General features: G+C 40.6%; 2 protein-coding genes across 9 annotated transcripts in view; one reads left to right on the top strand and one right to left on the bottom strand.

Annotated features, from left to right (window-relative positions):
- Positions 1-25,552, top strand: part of cntln (centlein, centrosomal protein) — a 377,543-nt gene that overhangs the window by 98,548 nt on the left and 253,443 nt on the right. The window lies entirely within an intron of this gene.
- bnc2 (basonuclin zinc finger protein 2) overlaps positions 1-25,552 on the bottom strand; it is a 178,692-nt gene that overhangs the window by 26,892 nt on the left and 126,248 nt on the right. For all 6 annotated transcript variants that reach the window (XM_058066792.1, XM_058066809.1, XM_058066817.1 and 3 more), the window contains 2 exons: positions 23,418-23,520; positions 20,709-20,944 (listed from right to left, as the gene is read on the bottom strand). In XM_058066792.1, the coding sequence (XP_057922775.1) occupies positions 20,709-20,944; positions 23,418-23,520 (339 nt within the window). The remainder of the gene's footprint in view (positions 1-20,708; positions 20,945-23,417; positions 23,521-25,552) is intronic.

Here is a 25,552-nt window from a genome sequence, read left to right as displayed (position 1 = left end):
TATATTTCCAGAAAAAACATAACCTAGCCAAAATGACTAACACTTGTCATACAAGTGTAAAAAGAAGCTAACCTCATAGTTTGGAATGGAATGGAATGGCCTTTATTGTCATTATACAAGATGTACAACGAGATTGGAGAGCTTCTCCTTTCAGTGCAGTAGTCAAGTTAAAGAAAAAAAAAGTATATAAAAGCAGAGTAAAAAAGACAATTTAACAAGCTATATACAAGATATCCAAAATATACACATAGTATTGCACAGGAGCATATGCAGGAGCAGACATATTGCAGATATATTAATCTTAGTGCAATGATAAATGTTTAATTAGCTTAGTTTACATTAACTTTAGTCACAGTGACAAAATGTGAAGATCGTTCTACTTGTAAATAAACCGCCTCTGATGAGCTTTCTTGATTGGTATACAAGTGTAAAACGAAGTCAACCGCTGCTATAATGAATATGCAAAAACAATAAACCGGATCTTAACTTTTGTGACAAGAAGATAATGCAGTGTTGATTTGAATGTGTATCAGTTATTAGCGTTTATAACTGTCACTCAAGTGTAAAAAGAAGTGTGAAACCCCAGTGCTGATTTACCGCTGTACCTTTTCTGTATTTTACATAATTGCACCTTATATTTCATGTCCATGTCAAAGCGGGTCTGGTGATGATTACCTTCTTGGCAGCATTAGCCACCCACCGCCATATGTTTTGCGAGGCCGCAACACAAATGCATATATAATATGCATGTGGAAACATCTAGATGGATAATGAAAGTGACATTAAGTCTATGGAATTGTTGACTCACACAACAATAGTAGAATAGTAGACATTTCACCTTCTTATTGTCTAATCACCCATCTGACTGCCTCTATAGTCGGCCCCTCTTAACCCTGAGATACTCGCTAATGGCTCTCACAATGGAATTATTTACTAGCCGTGGCAGGGGGGGGGCAAATGGGTCAAATCGTGTGTGTGTGTGTGTGTGTGTGTATGTGTGCAGTAGTGGCAGTGAATGAAAGAGGGGAGTGATGGACTCATTGAAGCACATAGCGAGTGACGAGAAAAAGAGTGAGTGGCGCTTGCTAAAGTGAAAAGTCATGCCACAGTGCAGAGGGGCCCCCGGCTCGTGTCCTCCGGGACAAGGGACTACATCCACGCTGGCACTCAAGTGCTCTTAAATACTCTCTCTTATGTTCGCCATCAACCAACTGATCCCCCCCACCCACCACCCCTACTTCCCACTGCCTGGCTGTTTGCCTCCCTGCCTGGTTGCTTGCACCCATCTGCAGCCACCCGCTACCCCGAGTCCCCGGTCGTTCCCTCCTCGGTACTGTCCAGGTACAAATGGCAATTTGCTGTACAACTCCAACAACATGTTTGTGTCTGCAAGGCCTTGTTCCAGACAGCATGTAATATATATATATATATATTTTTTTTTTTCTTTTCTTTATACTAGATATATATATATTTTTTTCTTTATATACTGGATATATATATACATATATAAAAGAAAAAAATATATAAGAAGGTGCAAAAAAATAAGAAAAAAATATATATATATGTTTGTCATGTTCCCATGATGTTATGTTAGGCAATTAAAAATACTTGGAAATTCTTACAAAAATGAACAATAAATGTAAAAAAAAAAATGTGCTCAGCATATCACTGGCACCTTGTGCTTTGCCTTTTGTCCTTTTTTACGACATTTATTCCAAAACAAAAGGAACACACTCAGCAAGAAAGAAACTCTAAATATCCAATGCAATACATACTTTTTTTTGCCTTTTATTATTAGCGGTGGTTAACTTCTTTTTACACTTGCATACCAGTTCAGAATCCCACAAATTCAAATCAGCTAGACATTTATCAGTAATGTTGACTAATTTCTTATTTTCTGTAATATTAAATGAACAACAATTTTTTTTAAGGCTGTCATTGTTCAAAACCTGAATCACCGGCGAACAAAGTGCAAAATTTGATTTTAAAAAATCTGATAAAAACATTATTAGTGAAGCATAAAGAGATTTGTGGGCTATGCCGCACATTTCACCGCATTTACGCGTTTCTAAAATATGATCTATTTATGCTGAATGAGATGTTTTTGCTTATTTTCATTTAAAAAAATACATTTTTGACCAATAATCTGCAAATTTGCAGTGCTGTGAATGCTTAATAGTGAATATGCGGGGTTACAGAGACTTTGGACGGCCAAAAAAAGCTTGTGTGTTCATTGCTTTTAGCTATGTATTGGCTTGATTGGCAGGAGTTTTACGTCACCGGTATGCTATCAGCTCAGCACATGTGGAACCCCGCTTAGAAATAATCACACCTGGTAGCATCACGAACAGATTGATGATATTTTATAATATATTTTGAATCTGTTTGTCAATTACCAGGTCTGATCTGTGACTTGTTACTTAAAATTACTTAAAATATGAAGGAATGTACTAGAAGCTTTGAAAACAACAAAAATGTGTGTAAAATCCAAGATGACGCCTTTTTTTTTAACAGCAAGGTGTCACCTGCTGGGGCTTTTAACCCCGCACTTGCCAGCTCGCTTGTTGCAGAGATGAAACACAACGGCAGACTATTCATTCTCTCGCCTCGGGCGATTCGGCAGCCTTTCTGCCAGCATTGCCAACTATGTGTGTGTGTTTGTACAGAGGTGCTTGCATTGTAGACATACCCCCCCTTCCCTTCCCCGCCCCCGCCTCTAATTAGCACCGAGGAGTCCTGGGGGCAATCAAGAGGTGAGGTTAATGAGAAGCGGGGAGTGAACGCTACCCTACGTCCTTCCCTTATCACGCTGCTGTCACCCTGAAGGGTCCTCAGTCTCAGCACCATGATGTTTGTGACACATCACACACCTGCTTTTTTTTTTTTTTTTTATGATATCATCACCCCCACCCCACCCCTCCCCAACCCCGCATTGCAAGACCCTCACAAGCATCATTCTTCACCGGTGAGGCCTTTAAATGATTGTTATTGGAATAGTATGTGTATGTGTGCTTCTGCAACACATGCTTCGCACATGGCTGGACTGCGGGATGAAGCGGACAGCTCTTGTTTGTCATGTTCCCATGATGTTATGTCTTCATCCAGTCCTATTTTGCATCTGTGCGCCACAAAGCTGTACATACACAGGAAATGTTTTTTTCTTCCTTTTGGAGTAATTGATAGATTAGAGTCATACTCCCTCCATCTGCAGCCGCTGCGTGTGCCAGCAAATTTTCAGAGGATCTTATTATTAGTAGCAGATTGCCTTGCACACTTTTATGGTGTTATGTGCAGTGTTGGGAGGAACGGTGTAAATAATAAAAATAAATCTTCCGTTAAGTGTCATCTAATTCATTACAATTTCAAACGTTGCAGTGAAATGTGGCATGTCATTATAAACTGATATCTATATGGTTTATGTTCGCTACGACGACGCAGGAAGCTAAATAGCTCATCAACAAGAGTTGTAGTTTGTCGTGAAAACAGTGCCCCCTAGCAGTTTGGGAGTGAACTGCAAGTCATACAAAGCTAAGTAATTGTAATTACGTTTTTAAAGTAACTTGCCCAAACTGTGCATGTACAGGATGATAAACAGTTCGAGATTATGAAATCATCAATATTAAAGGGACCATATACAACATTTGAATGAAGTGCTAGCATTATATCCCGCATCTTCCTGCTGTGAATACATAAAACATTCACATGCACTAATTTAAAAAAAACATCAATATTTCAACATAATCTCTTTACATTTTGCCCTTTTTCTCTATTGTTTATAAATTTAATATAATTTTTCCATTATGCCCCGGCCCAATAAAATCAAACTGTGGACATCAAATGTCACCCAGGCCTCACTTTGGACACCCTCCACACTGTCTCCATCCGCGCATGTAAACACACACACACCAATAGACGATGGAGAGAAAATAAGTGAGGAGGTCGGACTTTTTTTGTTAGCAAAGTTTTTATGATGCTTTTATGTATGACTCTTTTGAACGCATATTGTTCCTGGGACAAAGTGTGTGTGTTGGGGGCGGGGGAGGGGAATCCCAGTTTGAGAGCATTTGAGAAGCCCTGCTTTAAACGTCAATTGTCAATCAATGTCAACATACAGTATTCTATCTCGTGTATAACTACACTAAAGCTATCCCAACTTAGCATATTGACCAACACTGGCTTAGTCCAAAATGTATCAAAGTAGCCTGCATCCGTTCATATGTGGTCAGCAGTGGAAAACGTTGAGTCAATATTTGATAAATGAATAAAAGCTGCCTCTTGAGCGTAAAAATCGTGGTCCCTCAGCCACTTTCTTCTCCGATGTTCCGTTGCGTCCATGTCCAGGTGTCCTCTCAATCTGTCAAGTTTCCCTCTGTAATCTTTTGCGATACGTAGTAACCCTCTCTGGCGTTCCCCTGGCCTCTGTCTCCGTGCACTCACTCACGGTCGTGATTTGCGATGGCGGCCACATGAAACGCACCACCCCTTCGCTTATAGCGATTAAAGAATAACTATGAAAGTCAAGTCAAGACAGATACATCTGGCCTGGATGCGCAGACGTCAGGTTTCCAAGTATGTGTCTGGGGAGGAGACGTGCTGGGGGACGGGAGGGCCGGCGTCGGCTTGGAAGCGGTAGAAACGGATGTCACATCGGGGATTTATACCCGTGCAGTTCAGGGAGCAGCGACCGTAAATTGACAAGCGATGCTTGTGAGCAGCATTAGCCGTCTGTTTCCCTTTGTCTAATCTTCTATCTTCGCTCATCTTTTCTTCTTCTTTGTTATGTCTTACATCTGTGCTCGCCCCAAGCGCTATTGTTAACGGCTGACAGATACAAAAACAAGCCAGAGGTCTGAGGAGGAGGAGGAAGGAGGAGGAGGCAGCTCGGCACAGGGAGGAAATTATTTGGGTGTTTTTTGCTACACTGTGACACTTTTGCAGTAAATAGTCTTCATCTCGCAATAAAAGCGCATTGTGTTATGTTTGGATGATTGAAGCTTAAAGCCTGGAAAAACAATATGTCAGTGAGGAGCATCTGATCGAATCAGTCTACTGTATAAATGTCGCTAATGGGAGCACTCCTCTCAATAATGCACGACCAGCTTCATTCCCGTCACATCATGTTTGGAGCGACGGCCACAAGAGCCACTTGCGCCCATTATACAGTAGGTGGCTGCAACACACACACACACACACATGCACACAGGGAGGAAGGGCTAAAAGTGTCTTGAGCCCATGGGAGTGTTATATAACGCTGTCCATTTGCAACAATTCAATACATGACAGTGTGTTAGTCACAAATAATACGTTATTTTAAAAATGCTTTGTTTCTTAGGTCACATGACTTCACAGAACATTCTTAACAGACGTCCACAAACCTTTGTGGAAGCTGGTGGGTTGTGGATAAGGAAAAACTCATGATATTTCAGTGCCGATCTGACACCGGGATTATTATTATCACCCTTTCTACATTTTATTTCGCATTAGCAAGGGATTATAAATCTAAATCGGGAGGTTCCCTACAGCCGTAGCTGTTCATGGCAATGTTTCTAGACCTGACACTGATTAGAGACTGTGATGGTTATTTGCTTCTTCACCTCCACTGACTACATTTTGGCCTTAATTGAAATAAAAAATAACTGCACGGTGAACGAGTGGCCACACAGCTCGGAGACCCGAGTTCGATTCCACCCTCGGCCATCTCTGTGTGGAGTTTGCATGTTCTTCCCGTGCATGCGTGGGTTTTCTCCGGGTACTCCGGTTTCCTCCCACATTCCAAAAACATGCTAGGTTAATTGGCGACTCCAAACTGTCCATAGGTATGAATGTGAGTGTGAATGGTTGTTTGTCTATATGTGCCCTGTGATTGGCTGGCCACCAGTCCAGGATGTACCCCGCCTCTCGCCTGAAGACAGCTGGGATAGGCTCCAGCACCCCACGCGACCCTCGTGAGGAAAAGCGGTAGAAAATTAATGAATGGAATAAAAAACGACTGCACGGCGGACGAGTGGCCACAGAGCTCGGAGACCCGCGTTCGATTCCACCCTCTGCCATCTCTGTGTGGAGTTTGCATGTTCTCCCCGTGCATGCGTGGGTTTTCTCCGGGTACTCCGGTTTCCTCCCACATTCCAAGAACATGCTAGGTTAAGTGGCAACTCCAAATTGTCCATAGGTATGAATGTGCGTGTGAATGGTTGTTTGTCTATATGTGCCCTGTGATTGGCTGGCGACCAGTCCAGAGAGTACCCTGCCTCTCGCCCAAAGACAGCTGGGATAGGCTCCAGCACCCCCGCGACCCTTGTGAGGATAAGCGGTAGAAAATGAATGTCTCATCAGTCCCCCTTGCGGATGAGTGGTTAGCGCGCAGGCCTCACAGCTAGGAGACCCGAGTTCGATTCCACCCTCGGCCATTTCTGTGTGGAGTTTGCATGTTCTACCCGTGTATGGGAGGGTTTTCTCCAGGTACTCTGGTTTCCTCCCACATTCCAAAAACATGCTAGGTTAATTGACGACTCCAAATTGCGAGCAGTCCCAGTCCTGGGATAGGCTCCAGCATGCCTGCAACCCTAGTGAGGATAAGCGGTATAGAAAATGATGGATGGATGTAGTAAAAAACATGCTGATCGCTTGGCGGAATTGGTCCATTTTGGCGGAAATTGTACTAAAAATGTATAGAGGAGTATTTCTGGAGCCAGCATTTATGATAAAACGTTTTCCCATGTCGCCGTTCTACCAGAATATAGTCAACCGAGTGTTAGTCAATTAAATTTTAATACTTGAAAGTCACTTCTCCCGCCATGTTGTGTGAATCGCATTGTCTGATGTGTGAAATGTTCTATTTGTTGTACCTTAACTTTTGGTGTTAATCATCATCGCTCACAACAACACAGTTGGAATCCTTCCACCTTGGCGGAGGCCTTCAGAGTCCTTTTCTAGTGGCTGACAATCCACCTCCAATCTTGCACAGAAGTGACATGTTGTACAACCTCTGTTGCCGGTGAATTCATTGTTGCTGACACATCCGTGCGAACCCTCCTCTCCTCCCCTAAGCAAGTGAAAGCGCATCAAAGCAGCTCCAATGACTCTAACTCATACTCATACGACGCCGCCGCAGAAGAATCTGCAAAGAAAACAGCGTCGGCGCACAATCCCGAGACGCTCGCACACCACCGTGAGTGAAACACCTGTTTCGACTTAAGAGAGTCAGCGCCCGGTAGTAGCGAGATTAGCGAAACATGCCCATAAAGGGAGAAGAAAGGTGGCTGGGCCTTCACTCTGATAACAATACAAAAAAAAAACCTCCATGACTCAATCCTGCGTTGATTTCAAAAGAAGTGGCGGGAGCACTGTGGAATTCATCGCCGGTCAATGCCAGAGAACAAGCAGGGACTATTTTTAGCTAACAAATCATGTCTTAAAAACGGACTTGTGTAAATATGTCAAATGGAGTCATCCAAGTGTTAATTTTGGCATTAACTTTAAACCATTCCCAAGCCTTTTCTTGATTAGATTCTTCAATAATGTTGCTTTTCCACTGCTTGCGTCAACTCTACTCGATTTGGTTCTGGGATGGGTTTCCCTTAAAGGTTCCATATTGTCATATTATGTGCCAGAGATCCCACAATAGTGTATTGAAAGTGCTTTTAGTAGACCCCCGACTGGAAATGGGTGGTTTTATATGTCTGTAGCTTTAATGCTAATGAGCTGTGTTTGTCGACGCCCTCCTCTCAACAGAGATTGTGTCTATAAGAAGCGCTAATGTGTACTTTTTACATACAGGCTTTCTAAATACTGTTTTTACCATGACCTAACGTCACTACATATGATTTTTCCATCAATATTTTTGGACTAAGAGGCCATAGTCAACCACAAAACAGCAATCATTTGTTAATTAATTACCGTATTTTCCGGACTAGTCACACTTTTTTCATAGGTTGGCTGTTCCTGCGACTTATACTCCAGAGCGACTTATAAATGAAAAAACTGTTTATGTTACATAAACACTGGACACCTTTTCTGTTCATGTTTATTTTTTGTGTAGCTGAATAACCATTGTGTTAGCATAGCTTACACCTATTCAGCCTGTTCTCTATTCTTTTATTATTTATATATTTATATAGAACTCTCCTTCCAAGAGGACGTAATGTCTGTTTTGGTCAAGTAGTTTGTTAAATAAATGCAACTTATACTTCAGTGCGACTTATGTATGTTTTTTCTACCTTATTATGCATTTTTGGTCTTGTGCGATGTACACACCGGAGCGACTTATAGTCCAGAAAATACAGTAATTATAAAACTGCAATAACACGAGGGAGCGATGTTCCAACGATGTTATAGATAACATATATCACACATGAAAACATAACATTAAGGACTGGGAGAGACGTTAGCAACACTAGCTAGCTAGCTATGTGAGTTCCAGTGAAACAACATGCTAGGTTAGCCTATTTACGATCAAACTCTCACGTCTGGAGCTGACTGACAGGTAATTGGCAGGGTTTATTATGTGTATTATGTGTAGAGACGCCTGTTTTTATTTTGTTTTGCTTTGTTTTTCCCACAAAGTGATGACATATTGAAGCGGCAGGCTTATCTAGCAGAGGGCGGGTAAGAGGTGGTATCATGTCCATGATGTTTTTCCTTCATGGTGTCATGAAAAGACGCAGTTTCAAAAGCAACCATGTGAGTTTCCCACATTTGGTGCTCATAAATAGGCTCTAGGGACACATATTACTGTTCAATTTGAGACCACTACAGGGTACAGTAACATAATTCTTGGCTGTGATAGTTACAATAGCGGTTTTACTCTACATCACCCATATGCTATCAGCTAAGCTAGAAGTACAGTAACTAGTCCCAGTTAGTGGAAACAATTTCAGCTCACTCAGCAGACAAAGCGTGTCATTTAGATCTTTTTAATTGTGTCAAAAGAGCACCTAACACCACCGGAATCAGGCGGCAAATCCCTGAGACGCGCTCACACTTGGGCATCTGTCAGTGGAAGCCAGAGAAAGCTCTCTCCTTAAGGGGGAACCTGCGGAGACTTGATCTGAGGGGTAATTAGCATTGTAAGCTCGGCAAAGTGGGGGGAAATGCTTAGCACCGTGTCACCTCCGCGGGCTGGATTTTTGTCAGGGCTCCGCCTGCAGGCACGGGCCGTTGCTCTCCATGTGCTTGGAAAAAAAAAAAAAAAAGACCGCTTCTGGCAAAGTCGTTGTCAACTTGTCAGCGGCGTTAGCACATTGTTTTCTGGTGACTTGTGATGACATTGTCAGATGGTTACGCTGGCTGGTGGCAAACTTCTTGTCAGGAAGTCAGAGAGGATTTTAACACCTCCGTGATAGAGTCGGCGACCCGCAAATCGGCGAGCTGCTGATCCAGGAACTCTGCCCTACAACTGGCATTACATAAACACAACACACACACATGTTGCCACGCGACTGCGGTCTCTCTGTGTAATAGCCGGGTGCCTCTTGGGGCCTTTGTGCTGAGCGCTCCTCATGCTCTTATCTGTGTTTATGTGCAGGCCAGATCCTCACGATGAACTCTGTGTGTGTGTGTGTGTGTGTGTGTGTTTGAGTGCATGCTCAGGATGTGATGAGGCTGTGCCTAGCACCAAATCACCGGTTGGCTCCTTGTACTTTAGATCCTGAAGATATGTTTTGGAAATGTGTCCATCAGAAAGCACACACACAGAATAGACTAAAATGGTGCCCAATAAGCCCACCCCCTCCCTACCCCTACTAAGTATTTCACTGTCAAATTCTGTATCTCCAATTTTTATTATTTCAGTTTTCTATTTGTGTTTAATAAAACTGATATAATAAAAATTGGAGATACAGAATTTGATAGTGCCTGTTGACAGAATTTTTTTTTACTTTTTATTTTGAATGTAATGTATCATATTGGCGATAATGATGAATAAAATCACATAAAATAATAAATAAATAAAAAATAATAAAGAAAATAAAATAATTATTTAAAATATTTTTAAAAAATAACAATAATCTTATCATTTCAGTTTTATTAAACACAAATATAAAACTGAAATAATAAAAATTTGAGATACAGAATTTGACAGTGATTATTTATTAATGTATTATTTTAGTTTATTATTTATTATTTTATTTATCATTATCGTCAGAATGATAAAAAAATGAATGAAATAAAAGTAAAAAAAACTCATCTCCCAATGTTAAAAAATGTGGAAAATCCAAAAAATGAAAATATCACAGTTTTTAATGTCAATATTCTGAAATGTTTTTCTGCATGATTCAAAATGTAATTTGTGTAACTGTAAAAAATGATCAAAATTGACAAAAAATATGCGTTTTATTCTATTTACTTATAGTCATTTTATTTGCATTATATTATTAGTAGTATTATTATGATTAATGATTGATGGGCTGCAATTCCATAATAAGGCATGTATGTTTCCTTGCCAAATAACTATAAATCTAAATACAGAAGTATGTAGATGATACTGGTGGAAGAATGGTGGAAGCCGCTGGCAGACTGAGAAGGGATGTTACATTTTTGGTGATCCGGCATCATATCCTGCATGTGTGTGTCTATGGCGCTCAGCCCACAGACGGCAGCGTGCCAGTGACAGCTCGCCTTGCCCGGTGGTCCGCGCGTTTAGCCATTTAATAAGACATTCATTAAGAGGGCCCAGAAAAGCGCATTGCTCTGAGCTAGTCCGGACATTTCTCCCCGCATTTTTTTTTTGTCCTTTTTTTTTTTGTCCTTTTTTTTTTTTTAGCTGCTGGCATCCACTTACTGCATGTGTGGACTCAGGTACCCATTTATTCATTTATTACCACTATTAGCCCGTGTTTCTTCCCCTCTCCCCCAACTCTACCTCTGTGAAATAACACTAATAAACAATCAGGGTAGCGCCACGCTGAGATGCCCGTAATGGGCTCCTAATTAGCCACTCCAAACACAGAGAGCGGCTGCTTCACGCCTGCTTTTTTTCTGCACTCATCTGCACAAAGCTGGATGAATTGATTCCATTTGCACGCCACTTAATGCACTGATTGTTTATTGGCATGGCTGCAGATGAAAACCAAACAAAACAAATAAAAAGAAAGAAACTGTCTTTAACCTTTAAGCTAGGAATGCTGATATTATCAATGTTTTTGATGCTCTGTGGACATTTTGGATGCATCATGTTTCAAGGGCATTTCATGCTGGACCAGCTATGAACATTCGTTCAACTGCTCATTTTTATGTACCATCACTTCCATTTTGCTGTGTTATTGCAATTTCTCTGACTGTGCATTATTTTGAGCGATTCTTTGATTACTTGCAAGAGGCGAGATTGCATTGATTATATTGCACGTGTGTTTCAAAGATTCTGTGCATGCTATTGTGCCGTATTGTGCCCACTTCTTCCAGTCGCAACAAAGTAAAGAAAGTGTGCCGTGCTTGGCTCACACTATAGCCGGATGTTCCGTCAGCTGGGATAGTCTTCATCCTTCTTGCATCGCTACTACACAAGAGCACTTGTGGATCTTAAAATACACAGAAAGGACAGTGGGCAGGTGTCTGATCCCAGAGGGGTCATTCTCACTATTTAACACAAGCGCCTGCTGAACTTCTGCTGGTGACACCACAGCAACAAGGGACACCAAACGTAGTATAAATGTGTGTGAGGTCCTCGTATATACGTGTGTGTGTGTGTGCTTTTCCACCTGGCTCACTTCCTCGGCTCTCTGCCTTTTTTACGAGCAAGAGCTTCTCCAGCCTCTCACCTTGGGACACGCTGGAGTGCCTAAATGTTTCCACTTGCGGGGCGGGGGAAGTGACACATATTCGCTCACACCACGGGACGCCTACCCGCCAGAATTTAACTGTGGCTCAAACGAGGAGGAGCAATGAATCAGCGATGCAGCATACGCATGGGCGGGCGAGTTTGTTGCATAGACTGTGGGATGTCACTTTGTTGGTGTATAGTACTTCAGAAATGGAGCTTGGATGTGAATTAGAGTAGTCAGTGTACAGTACGGTATTTGTATCGCGGTGTATGTTATGATTATATGATTATGTCATCGGAGCTACGGTTACATACAGGAAGAAATCGTGCCGTATGGTAGCATGATAACAAGCCCAATCACACCTCCGAGATAGTCCCACCAAGAACAGAATGTGACTCCCGAATCCAAACCCACATTGTTAATTTCCTCTACACTCTCGAACAATTCCGTGCGACAATCAATACAGTGCCAGAACCCCTTCTCCAGCGGATCGATGTCACCCTCCGTCATCATTAGTGTCGTTGACCTTGAAGTAAAATTCAATTTCCACCATCCTAAAAAGAGCCACCTTAGAATTCCTCCTGGCAGGACAGGATATTATATGCTGAGAGACAAAAGCAAGGAATTCTGTTTGAGGAGGGTAATTATATCCGGGTGCTCTTTGAAAGGAACGTGGCGAGGTAAATAAAAGTTCCTGGATGGTTCCCGGTTTCAATTAGGTTGTCTGTGAGGGACTCTCGCGGGACACTCCGTACCTGTTCACCGGAATTCTCTCAGGGCCCGGACACTCTGCTAGAAAGAGAATGTGCAGCGAGTGAACCACCAGAGTTCTCATTACTCTGTTCAGTGCGAGAAAGAGAGAGAGAGGGGGGGCGGGGGGGGTACACCTATCCCTCCCCCCCATTAATACAACTGGAAAATTCTTTTTAGCACCATCATAAGCGGAGGGACACCATGAGGTGGACTGTCAGATTCAAAGGGAATGTCAGAGTGGGGGTGTGGTAGTGTTTGGGTTGGGGGTGCATGGGAAGCGATGCAATCAGCTCGGCGGATAAAGCTGTAGGATTGGCGACTATACTTTGAAGTCAGACATGGGGGGGGGATTTGAGTAAGACGGTGGCGTACATACATACACTGACTGTGCAGGGAGGTGGTAGGGGACACCCCCAGAGGAGCCCACATGCCCCCAGAGATCCTAAGCATGCATGTTAAGCATATCAATTCATGTCAACTCCCGCTTTAGATTACATGTATTTGCTATACATTTTCACATCAAATATTCACCATCTTTAAATTTGACCAGGTGGGGATGGGGGGAGGCTAAAATATACATATTAGCATGTAACGCACACCATAAATGGAGCCCTCTAATTGCTTAAGTGTCTCCAGAGGAGTCATTTTGCTGCTTATTGTGTCTTAATAGTGTCTGATAACAACAAGGGGCAAAGATAGTACAGTATGGAGTATCTCACCTGATGAGAGACTAAGTACTACATTATTCAAGACAATGGACTCTGATGTCTTTGTCTGCGCTTCCTGTTGCCTTAGCCAGATACTGTATGATGCACGGTCCAAACATCCGATCTACGCTTGGACTGTTTCAGTACTAACGTGAACATGAATAAATACGACAACTGTAGTCAGATAGATGATAACAGCTTTTGTGTTTTCTCGCCGCATTCCTGCACGGTTTTTGGCAGAGAGGACACAGAATCCAGCTCAAACAGGATTCCTCAGATCTGATCCAAGGCCGCGAAATGCTGCCTGATATTGTCCCGAAATCTTAGTTCTTTGTTTGGAGATTCTGAATTCATATGCAGGAGCAGCAGGGTCGAACTCAACCCGTGAAGGACATCAAAGAGGTTGTGTTCGGAATTTGCGAGACACATTATATGCAAGAATATACAAATATATTCCTTGGATTTCATTTTTTTTTACATATACTGTACAAATACTGTTCATTAATATCAATGTAGGAAGCCGCTCTTCCCTCAATTTAATGTTGTGTAAAGAACATATTGTGCTTCTTCTACTGCACAGTTTGTGCAACATAAGACAAATACTGCAACATATGTTACAAAAAACAGTCATATTTAAAAATAATGACTACGATAACGTAACAATATTCTCCAGGTTGGTCTTAATACAGTGCAAAGTAAGAACCCCAGTACTGTAGTTTGGAAGTGGCACATACTGTATCTATATGGCACAAACATCCATACACGGTTGTGTTTGGAACTTGCAAGACACATTATATGCAAGAATATACAAATATATACCTTGGATTTTATTATTTTTTATATATAATGTACCAATATTGTCCATCAACATAAATGTAGGAAGCCGCTCTTCCCTCAAATTAATGTTGTGTAAAGAACATATTATACTTCTTGTACTGCACAGTTTGTGCAACATAAGACAAATACTGCAACATGCAACATATGTTACAAAAAACAGCCATATTTAAATATAATGACTACAATAATGATATAACAATATTCTCCAGGTTGGTCTTAATACAGTGCAAAGTAAGAACCCCAGTACTTTAGTTTGGAAGTGGAACATACTGTATCTATATGGCATAAACATCCATATACTAACAACGTGCAAAGTATGTCATTCATTTATGTTGGGGATATATATAATAACTTTATTTTTTTGCTTTTGTTAATATTATGAGTCAATTTTCAGCATTCCCCGTTATTTCTCAGCGAGGTCGCAGGAGCTCTTTTCTCCCGTCTTAATCCAAATTAGGATTGTTCAGGCTTTGGCCTTCTGGTTTTGAACCTTGCTAAATCTATGCTCCAATTCCTCCAAATCCAATATAAGGGGAATTATTCCCCTAAATTCCTGCATACTATGTAACCTGCTCATAACCTCGCTGCTCCAGCTTGAATTCATTTGGGGCTCAGATTCGGGATCGCAAGGCGAGGCCGCGAGGATTTGGCGTGTGGCGGCACTTTTGTGTAAGGAGCTGAGTGGCGGCTTTGCGAGCTGTGAGAAAAAAAAAAGTGACCAGGAAGAGCCTCCGCCGCCTCACATTGCCGTGCCGACGCATCTGCAGTGGAGCGACGGCGGTTCCTCGATCAAAGAAGTTGACAATGACAATTTAATAGCAGCTGGGTAATGATGTGCTGCTTATCTCTAATCTGGAACCATCTTGTCTGAGGCTTACGTGCACTGTAAGTCAGCGACTGACAATCGTGAGCGCACAGGAGGATGTGTGGGAAGAATCACCTTGATTCATTGCGCCGGGACTCTTTTTGATGTGCTGATGGACCAGCAGAGCGGCCAGCAAAGCTTACAACGCCTTCCAGCCAAAACTGGAGCCTGACCTTCCCGCCCAAATCATAACCATATGAACGTAAGAATTTCCACCTTTAGAGAATGCTCCCTCTCTCTCTCTCATCCATCTCCCGGGGTGAGGCATTAAGCAGTGATAACAGAAAACAGGTTGTGAGGGGAAGGGGAGGTGATGGAGGACCAGAGTGACTAGAGAAGGTGTCCTAATAGGGATGACCTAAAATGGAAATGTAGCCTGGCGAAGAGGCAGCGCATATGACATGTTTAACTACAAGAGAAAACATACATTTTTAAATGACACATTTAGCCTGGATTTATACTGCAGGCCCGATTCTGACCTCCAGTTTTCTGGACGACCTTATTTTTGTGACAAGCGCTTCACGCTTGTTATGTTTGGGTGGGTTCAAACAGAGTCCTTACCTTTATGCCAGTGGTTTGGTTTACTTTACTTTACTATTACTATTACTATTACTATTACCATTACCATTACTATTACTATTACTTTTACTTTTACCGTACCTTACTTTACTTTAACCTTTACCTTACTTTCCCTTACTTTACTTTACCCTTTACCCTTTTCCCTTTTCCCTTTTCCCTTTACCTTTACTTTAACCTTTACTTTACTTTACTTTACTTTACTTTACTTTACCTTACCTTACCTTACCTTACCTTACCTTACCTTACCTTACCTTACCTTACCTTACCTTACCTTACCTTACCTTACCTTACCTTACCTTACCTTACCTTACCTTACCTTACCTTACCTTACCTTTACTTTACCTTTACTTTACTTTACCTTTACTTTAACCTTTACCTTTACTTAAAACGCCCCCCAATATGAAATACTATTGAGAAACTAATTTAATTTTAATTATATGTAGTGTACAAACTGAGCCTGAACCCAAAACCACAAAAATACAACAAAATTGAGAATTGTGAAGCATACAAGTATATTCATGAGTCGAATTCCATGTTCAGTACTTTACCTTTACCTTTACTTTAACCTTTACCTTTACCTTTACTTTAATCTTTACCTTTACCTTTACCTTTACTTTAACCTTTACCTTTACTTTAAACGCCCCCAATATGAAATACTATTGAGAAACTAATTTAATTTTAATAATATGTAGTGTACAAACTGAGCCTGAACATGAAAACACAAAAAAACAACAAAATGGAGAACTGTGAAGCATACAAGTATATTCATGAGTCAAATTCCATGTTCAGTACAAAAAATGTGTATATGTTGGCAGGTCTGCACTAACACTGAAAGTACCCCTGCCTCTCCCACCCACTATTTGAGAAGCATTGCTTTATGTATATGTTTCCCCCCCAGGTACTACTGTCATTACCTCATTTCATCATCACTTTATTTCACACATGTAAAGAGTCAACTAGTTGGCCAATGGGGACGACTGTATGCTACCAACCAAAACAGCAGCACCTACCCACTAAGTACGTAAACTGGCTCTCCTATGAATACAAGCATGTTGTGAACAAGCTCCCTAAACAGTATGAAAGAAGATCCTTTTTTATTATGTGACGTTTTAACAGCAATAAGCATCAACAGTCGCTATTGCCGTAATTTCTATGTCCTTTGACTACCAGGTCGGCCCAAAAAATAGGAAATTACTTGAATTTGGTGACTTCCACAATTGATAAAGGCGGGTCATCTTCTTCCATGAATTTAATTATTTTTTCGATTAATAGCTTAGCCTTTTGACTGTCACACTCATACAGGCTAGCGCACATTTAGCAAGGAGGGTAGGTAGGATTGACGTTGTTTTTTGTTGTTTATGTTTGCTGAGTGCAAAACTTGCCATGCACGAGTTTTCCAATGGTGGCACAGGACGGGGAATTTCCTGTACTTGAAGAAGGATTTTCACAAAAAGAAAAAAAAAAAAACACTGCTTCCTGAAACATCCACCGCTGTTTGACGTGTTGGTAAAATGTGACCTTTGCGTCATTGAGCAAATCTAGCCTCACTACCTTATGCCAATTGTCGCTAAAACCATATACCATATACGCCAAGAAGTAAATGCGGCAATTGTTCTCATATCTACTGTTGCTATTATTCTCTGTATGAAAACATCACTTTTCTCTAAACAAGTAATAACAGTATGTATGATCTGTGCTGATATCATCTCGATATTAGTATCGGCCGATATTCAAGGCTGCAATATCGGATTGAATCGAGACACCTGTACCGATAATAATAATAACATAATAATCAGCATAATAACACCACAGGTTATTGCTGGTGGCTAAAACTGAACTCTGAACCCCTGACATTACTTCCTGTCCGCACATCCAAAAGACATTTGGTGCAACACACTTATTGTTATCTAATGATGTGTACTATATTGGGTAAAATGGAGTGTAGAGGTGACTAAAGAGGTGTCTAGCGTGCCCTAAAAACTTATTTAGAAGGTCCTAAGCTGGTTTTCTATGTCATAACTACAAAAATATTCCATTTATATATATGGAATCCTACTAGTCACTGCCGCTTTTGCATGTGTGCCAAAAAAAATCCAGTTTTCAGCAGAATATAGCGCCTTCTATTTCCTGTTATTATTATGATCATGCGGCGCGCATGATGTTGTATTTATGCGTTTTACACATCGAGTTCAACTGAGGACAACACAGGGGTAAGCATCTCTCCGCTGCCCCTCACTTTTGGCGCCTCTTCTTGCTCTACATCCCTGCAGCCCCTCATCCTCGTCATCCCGCATGTCATTCCACACAGACCCACCGCCAAGACGCACCAGATAGCCCCTACTCTGCATCTCCACGCAGGCCGCAGTCTGTCGCTGCTCACTCACAGATGGGATTGTCATCAACGTTCCCTCTCACTCCGTCTCCCACACTGTCTATTATGTCTTCCTCATCTTCATCCCTCAACTTGAGAGGGAGACGAGTGGAGCCAACATGTGGGCTCGAGCCCAGCCTGCTTTTTTTTTTTTTTTCCTCCCTTTCCTGAGCGACATTCCCAGTAATGTTCTGTCCTTGTAGAACATTGGGCTGCCTCCGCTTTTTATGAGATGCGGTTTTCCTGACTCCACACAGCTTCCAGGAGACCCAGATGGAACCGCTAACAACTCCCAGCACCGCACACACACACACACAAACAGTCTTAACCCTAATTGCACACACACCCGGAGGAATGCTTATTCAAACTATCCGCAGAATCACTCTCCTCTACCCTCGAACGCCATCCAACACGGGATATGTTTCACTGCCGCATGCCTCCACACGAGGGTGTCTGAGGGCACACTCATGCTAGGCCAATTGGACCGTGCCTGAACCCACTTCACACCTAACGCACCCCATGTTTATCTCAACTCCCATACAGAGACTCTAAATAATCCAAAAGTCAAAACCCACAGAACGACATTTGATTTAATTTATGCAATCGCAATTAAAAACCGTGGCCATCTTTCACAATAGAAATAATCACAACACCTCAAAAGAATCTTCAAAGTCAGGGAAATTGCATAATATTTCCACGCAACACCCCGTGGAATGTTTATTCATACTTCCCCCCACAATCAAGCTCCACACAAGGGTGCCAGCATACCATTCAAGTTATGAGTACAAATGTGTTTTTCATGTAGTAGCAACATGTACTGTACATACTTCAATACTTTGCATGACTTGAACCAATCAAAGAGGCCAAATTCATATACATATGCATCAGGAAACAGATCCAAACCAGATATGATCCAGCTATTTCCCATAAGTCCACACTGCAAGTTGATGTAATAGCATATAAAGTACAACATATCATGTCCTCTGAAAGAGTGTGTGTTCCATACAATACCCATGCAAAGCCTGTGTGAGTGTGACTGTAAACAGCAGGGACACAAAAGCCAATCATTTATTTTAATGGTTATTGACTCCCGCTGTAATTCCTCTCTTTCTCAAATCAAACTTGATAAGAAGGCGAGTCGTTAATGATATTGATCAATTTCTTCACTTTGAGGCAGCCTATTACAAAAGTGTACGCAGATTTAGTCACACTCTGTTGACTTTTTTGTCATGCTGCAGTTAAGCGCATCTGGCTTTTTTTTTTTTTTTTTTTATTCCTTCACTAAATTAGAAGCTAAAAGACCTCAGTGGCACGTTGGCGCTATTAGTTAGCGGCAAAGAATAAGAGTTCATTGCAGCGCTGGTGGTAATAACCATTATGTTTTGTTGTCAGTGTGACACCTTCTGCCTCGTGTGTGTAGTATTCACTGTGTGTGGGTGCCACTTTACGATAACAGTGAAATAAATTGGTTAGTACAACGATATAAAGCTGTAATAAACAATAAACGCGTGATTGTAATAGTATGGCGATACATGTTGATCTTTGCATTAGATCAGGGGTCTCAAACACGCGGCCCGCGGGCCAAATGTGGCCCGCAGGACACTAGTTTGAGGCCCCCGCCTTGATATGAAAGTTTAATGTTAGTGCGGCCCGCACAAGTTTGATATGGATGCTGTATGGTATCATGTACCCAGAAAAAATTATTACGTTTGATTAATGTTCATGTTAAAGGTTAAATAACTGTTAATAGTTATCCTCCCAATCCGTGTGGAAGTGGTAAGCTTTTGGCTATTTAAGTTTAAAGGAAATAACTTGAAGGCTACCGTTTAGGTCGCGAGCTCTCTAGTTTGCGAGTTAGCATGTGTCTCAAGACCCTGCAGTTGCGCAATATGTTGTAAATAAAAAGAGTATAAATGTGACTATAGTCGTGTTTTGTCATGTCTACAGGGCTCTAATAATGCTTTGTTAATTTTAATCTGAAAAAAAGTCTACCCACCAACTACATGTGGTTTCTTAGGTTTTTATTATTTATTATTTATTTATTACTGATTGATTGATTTTCTTTATTCTTAATTTGTTTGTTTATTTTTCATCTTAATTAGTGCAGAAAATAAAAATTAAGATATTTGAGAACAGTGGATTGTTTTATCAGAGCTTTTCTTGTAAAAAATCAAAACCAAAGCAAGGTTTATTCATTTTTCTGTTTTTAATAAATGCGTTTTTTTTTGGAAAACCTGATGCGGCCCAGTCTCGCCCAGACCCTAGCTCCAGTGGCCCCCAAGTAAATTGAGTTTGAGACCCCTGCATTAGATGGTGCCACTGTACCTAATATTGTGGCTGGGTGGTACCTTTAAGTGTGTGTTCTTAAGCAGACTGCAAGTGTTTTTATTCACAGAAGCCGTTTCCGTGCACACATATAACCCCCCCCCCCCACCCGACCCCACCCCAACTGGCCATGCTGTTCCACTTATACTCTTGGAATACTGCACCATACTTGCATACAGATAAGCATGTGAACACAACACGCACACACAGCCAGGAAACCACATGTTCACTCTCTCCTCACTAATTCATTCAGGAACACTTTGGGTTTCAGCACCAGAACCTTCAGCGCAATTATAGAGGAAGAAAGAAGGTTGCTGGCATGACATTTTTCCTCTATTTTTCTTTCTTTTTTCATGCTTTCTCAAGCAGGGGAGGGCAGGAGTTTTTGTCCGTGATGGAACCAGAGTGGCCCTTGATTGTCGCCTAAAATAAGTAAACTGCTGGCAATACACAATTTCTACACGAAAGCAACCACTTTCCAAAATGTTGGAAAATTGCTTTCGCTATCCACTGACCTGTAGTATGTAGCCCCTGACGTAGTCTCGCAGGGTCCAGCCGAGGCCGTGCAGGATGTGCAGCACCTCCTCCTGCTTGAGCACGGAGAAGAGGCGGTCCAGCAGGATCTTGAGCCGCACCGGCACCGCCTGGGTGCCGTACAGCATCAGGCTGCTGATATCGAACACCACGTTGGACTGCACGATCTCCACCTGGGTTGGGTGGTACAGGTGCTGGGTGCTGAGCTTGTCCAGAGCTGCACAAAAACAGATACATGTTATTGAATGATACCACAATCATGTACTGCAACGACATATATGGTATATAACCAGTATATGACCGGATGAAAGATTTCAGATTACACATCACATAATCAGTTCACAGTTCCACATGTCCAAAAGGAGTAGGAAGAAGCAAAGCTTATTAAATCCTACCCCTCCATCTGGTACTTTTACAATCAGTAACTGTTACATTTGTTCACTTCCTGCTTTCCTAATATAGTTTAAGGCTGTTTTTTTTTAATTTTTAGTTTTAAAATTTTTTGCCCTGTACCGAAGTACGAGGTGATATGACCATCCAATGACATAATGGGTACCATAGTAACTGTCAATATAGTGATATATATAGCACATCATGACTGGTTCAAGACTCTTTATTCTTGTAATAATAAGCAGTAATAATAATTTTATAATTTTAATTATAATTTTATAATCAGTAACTATTACATTTGTTCACTTCCTGCTTTCCTAATATAATTTAAGTTTTTCTTTTAATTATTATTTTATTTATTTATTTATATTATTTTTTATTTTATTTTTTATATTTATATTTATTATTTTATATATTTTATGTCAATATAGTGATATGTATATATAGCACATCATGACTGGTTCAAGACTCTTCATCCTTGTATTTAGTTTTAGTTTGTTTTACTTGTTTTGTATTGTATTGTATTGTAAAATTGACCCACAAGCCATTTTCCACATCTTTTTCCACTACTTTCGAACTTTGCTGCATTTCCAAACAGAGTGAAAAATGCACTCAAAACCTTGATATGTTGGCTCATTGCTCAAGCTCTCAGGTGACATAATGAAAGGATTACTGATGCATTCAACACAATCTAGGAAATTGGAAACTTTCAACCAACTAGGAAAAAAAAAAAGAACATAGCTGATTTGTTCCGCTTTTTGCGTTATTTCAATAGTTGGACGGCATGTAAAATGTCTCTTATTGTTTGTTAGGGTGGACAAGATACGTAAACCCAATCCACTGTCCATGGAACACCTCGTCCACCCTCTCTCTCACCGCTCGGCCATCACCCTCTCTCCTCTGTCCCATACCCGTCAGGGTGACACCCGGTTGGGTATGTCTCTCATCCCGCCACACGGCCCCCTTCCTTCCTGCCGCTGCCCTCGGGCTTTTGGCTGACAAACGCAGCGCCGGCAAGGCAGACACGAAGGCAATAAAAAAAAATGAAGAAGTGCTTGTCAGAGTAGCTGCCAATGCTGACATAAAATGAAAAGTCAGGAGATGGACGCCTGACACTTCACAGGGAGAAATATTCACCAGAGTCCTGTGTTGATTCACCCAAGGGCCCGGGGTACGCTCTGCTGAGCCAAACAGGTGTTTTCTTTTATCCTTCCTTTTTTTTTTCCATCCCTCCTTATTGTCTTTGTACTTTCTGGACTCTTATTTTTATTACACCTGTGTGAAGAACTCCTAAGGTGTGGTCTCTGGCTTCCCACAGTGTCCTGCAGTCATCTTTGCTGGATTTAGTGCTATGGAGGGGAGTACTCTATAACGCACAACAGCCCTCAAATCATACAATTTGTACAAAAGTGGAATAAATTAAAACAGATCATTTTGGCGGGAAGCACAAAGAAATAGATGCATATTCTGGAAAATCTAGAATGTTATTGTGTGTAGCTGCTCTATAGGAGTCCACCACTCAATACAGAGGGTTGAAAAATGAGCATAATAGGTCCCCTTTAAGAATTTGTATGCTTTTGTGAGCCATACAAATGAAAATAATATGTCTAAAAAGTCTTTATTTAAGTCTTTATTAAGTATTTATGAGTATTATATGCAGTGGTTAACTTCTTTTTACAGTTGTATGACAGTAAACAATGCTAAAATGTTAATTGAAAGACGCCTGTACAGATAATACAAGTTTCTGATTCTAAATTGGTAATGGTTTAATTTCATTTGAACATGCATCAGATTACAACTGAGTGCATCACATAATCAGTTCACAGTTCCACATGTCCAAAAGGAGTTAGAAGAAGCAAAGCTTATTAAATCCTACCCCTCCATCTGGTACTTTTACAATCAGTAACTGTTACATTTGTTCACTTCCTGCCTTTCTGATATTTTTTTTCAAATTTTGTATTTTTTGTGTTTTTTTGTGGGCTTTTTGTATTATTTTTTATTTTTTTATTTTTTAATTAATTGTAGGGAAAATTCAGCCTGTAAAGTCACAAATTTGTGCCATACTGCACATATCAGAAATTTACATTGTTTGCTGAGATTTTTTTTTTTTAGTCTGATGGCAACAATTTGTGACGAATCAGACAGAAGTTGGTTCGTCATTTTTGCAAGATAATGAAAAACGCAACGCAAAAATAGGTCTTAAATCCCCATTAAATGAGAGCAAACACAAAACAAGAACAAAAGTACCCCCAAGACTATGAAACTTGGTATCTTCACAATTAAAACAAAAAGTTCCTTACCGTGAGCTACCCAGCCGTGTTTGCAGTGGTCACATGTGCGCAGGTGAATCTTGCCCGGCTGGAAGCACTCACATGTGCAGTTGACCAGTGTGCAGCGAATGGCCTGCGAGAACACAAAAACAGTTTGTTTTTTTTAGACATATACTTTATTCAAGGATTTATAAAGACAAAACATGGTCGTGCTTCCAAGTTGAAATCTTGCAGAGCAGCAAATCCTCCAATGAGAAGGTTCATGTCCTGAATAGAAGATTTAAATCGAAACAAATGTATATTACAAATCATGTGCGTAAATGTCTCAAAGCCAAAAACAACAAAATGTTTTGACGGAGGCACACTTGTGCTGAAAGCTCTCAGCCATGAAGGGTTCGGTGTACAGCACAAGTTTGAGCATTCGCCCCTGTTGGTGCGCTAACAGCTCGTCAAGGTCATGCTACAAGTTGTGGAGTGGCCAAAAACAAACAAAAAAAGAGTGTTTCGGAGCGGAGAAAACGTTTGATGATACACACGCAAATGAAAACATCTGTATCATCACAAGCAGCTGCAGGCAGTAAATTTGCCTCCCAACAGGACGATGGAGTGAAACGAGGAGTAAAGCGAGGGAAGACAAATGACAAACATTTGTCTTAATAAGCCGCTATCACCCTTTTGTTTATACTGACTGTTTTCTGCGTGTGTACCATAAAGTACACACAATGTGCAACTGTGGCAAAAATATTATAATTATAACACTGGAATTTTCATTTTTAATTATAATATGTACACCATATGGTAGATGCAAAGAAAACTGATACTGAAAAGTCATTACTTTTTATGAATATGATATTTATTGGTTAGGTAAGAAACTCAGTGAAGTAAAGGTTTTTCCAGGATTTCCTATTTAATGAAAACTCTTAAAAGTTTGAAATAGGAATCAAACATTTTTCGAAATAATAAATAATAATAATAAAGGGATAAAAAGTATTATAAAAATATTAATAATAATATACAGTTAATCCCATGTGTGTTCATACCCTTATTGTTTTATTGCCTTTTGGTGATTTAAAAATTATATTCAATATTCTGATATTTTTGAAAATATTTTTGCTATTTTTATTTATTTTTGACAGCTATATTTAAACAAAAAAATATGTAAAAATACATTAAGGAATCCGATAACCATATTAGAATTTTTAAATATTATTATTATACATTTCACATTTTGGGGGTTAAATGTATTTTGGTTGGTTCCTTTCAGTTTCTTTGTGGGATTGAATGTTGGTTGACCTGGTTGGTCCCTAAGTTGCCCACCCCTATGTAGATTATGCTAGAAGTTACCAAGAAATGGTAGAAATCACCAGGAACATGTAAAAAAAAAACACATTATTAAGTTACTTGTTCATACAACTTTCCTTTTTCTACATTCTTGTTACTCCAAATATGAATAGATTCTGAATAATTTTTCTGAATCCTGATATGAAGAAGACTTAACAGATGTGCGACATCTCATGCAGGCTTATCAGAAACTTTATGACTTTACAGTCTCTCGTCTCAGTGGTGTGACAATCCTACGACTTGAAGGGTGGCAGGTCAGAGTCCATGTCTGCACAATCTGGATTTCACAATGTCCGAAACGGTCAATGAGCGTTCTCAGATAGACGAGAATCGACCTTTAAATCACACACGTGTAATTCTTCACATCACTGTTTAGCTTTTTGCTTTATGTCATCCTTAAATATCATGAATTATTCTCCAGTTTGCAATATACATAAAAACACGTGGCTCAGTCATAATCGACTAAAGCACCATGAAATCCACCTGCTGCCATCAGGTGGGAAACCAGATTACTGGAGGGGAGGTGTAAAGTGAACAGCGGCTAATCCCAGATTAAACAGGAAATTACATGACTTCCAACCGTGTGGCCTCTGTGTTGACACACAGTCAGACAGCAGATTATTTGACCAAGCTTCCAAGTAGGATTACTCCTTACTTGATGCTTGGAAGTGAGTTTGGCATGTCGAGAGTGTTGGTAGGACACGATCTTTGACAAATGAGATGCACAATTGTCAATAAAATATTAGGACTTGCCATTGAGTCTGTGTACATTTTTCTGTCGATGATAGATTGTCTTATACCGTTATGATGGCTAGCTCTTTAAT

This window comes from Doryrhamphus excisus, chromosome 1, assembly GCF_030265055.1.
Source record: "Doryrhamphus excisus isolate RoL2022-K1 chromosome 1, RoL_Dexc_1.0, whole genome shotgun sequence".
Taxonomy (NCBI): Eukaryota; Metazoa; Chordata; class Actinopteri; order Syngnathiformes; family Syngnathidae; genus Doryrhamphus; species Doryrhamphus excisus.
The sequence above is the reverse complement of the archived record's forward strand: the minus strand, read 5'-3'. Positions and strand labels throughout refer to the sequence as shown.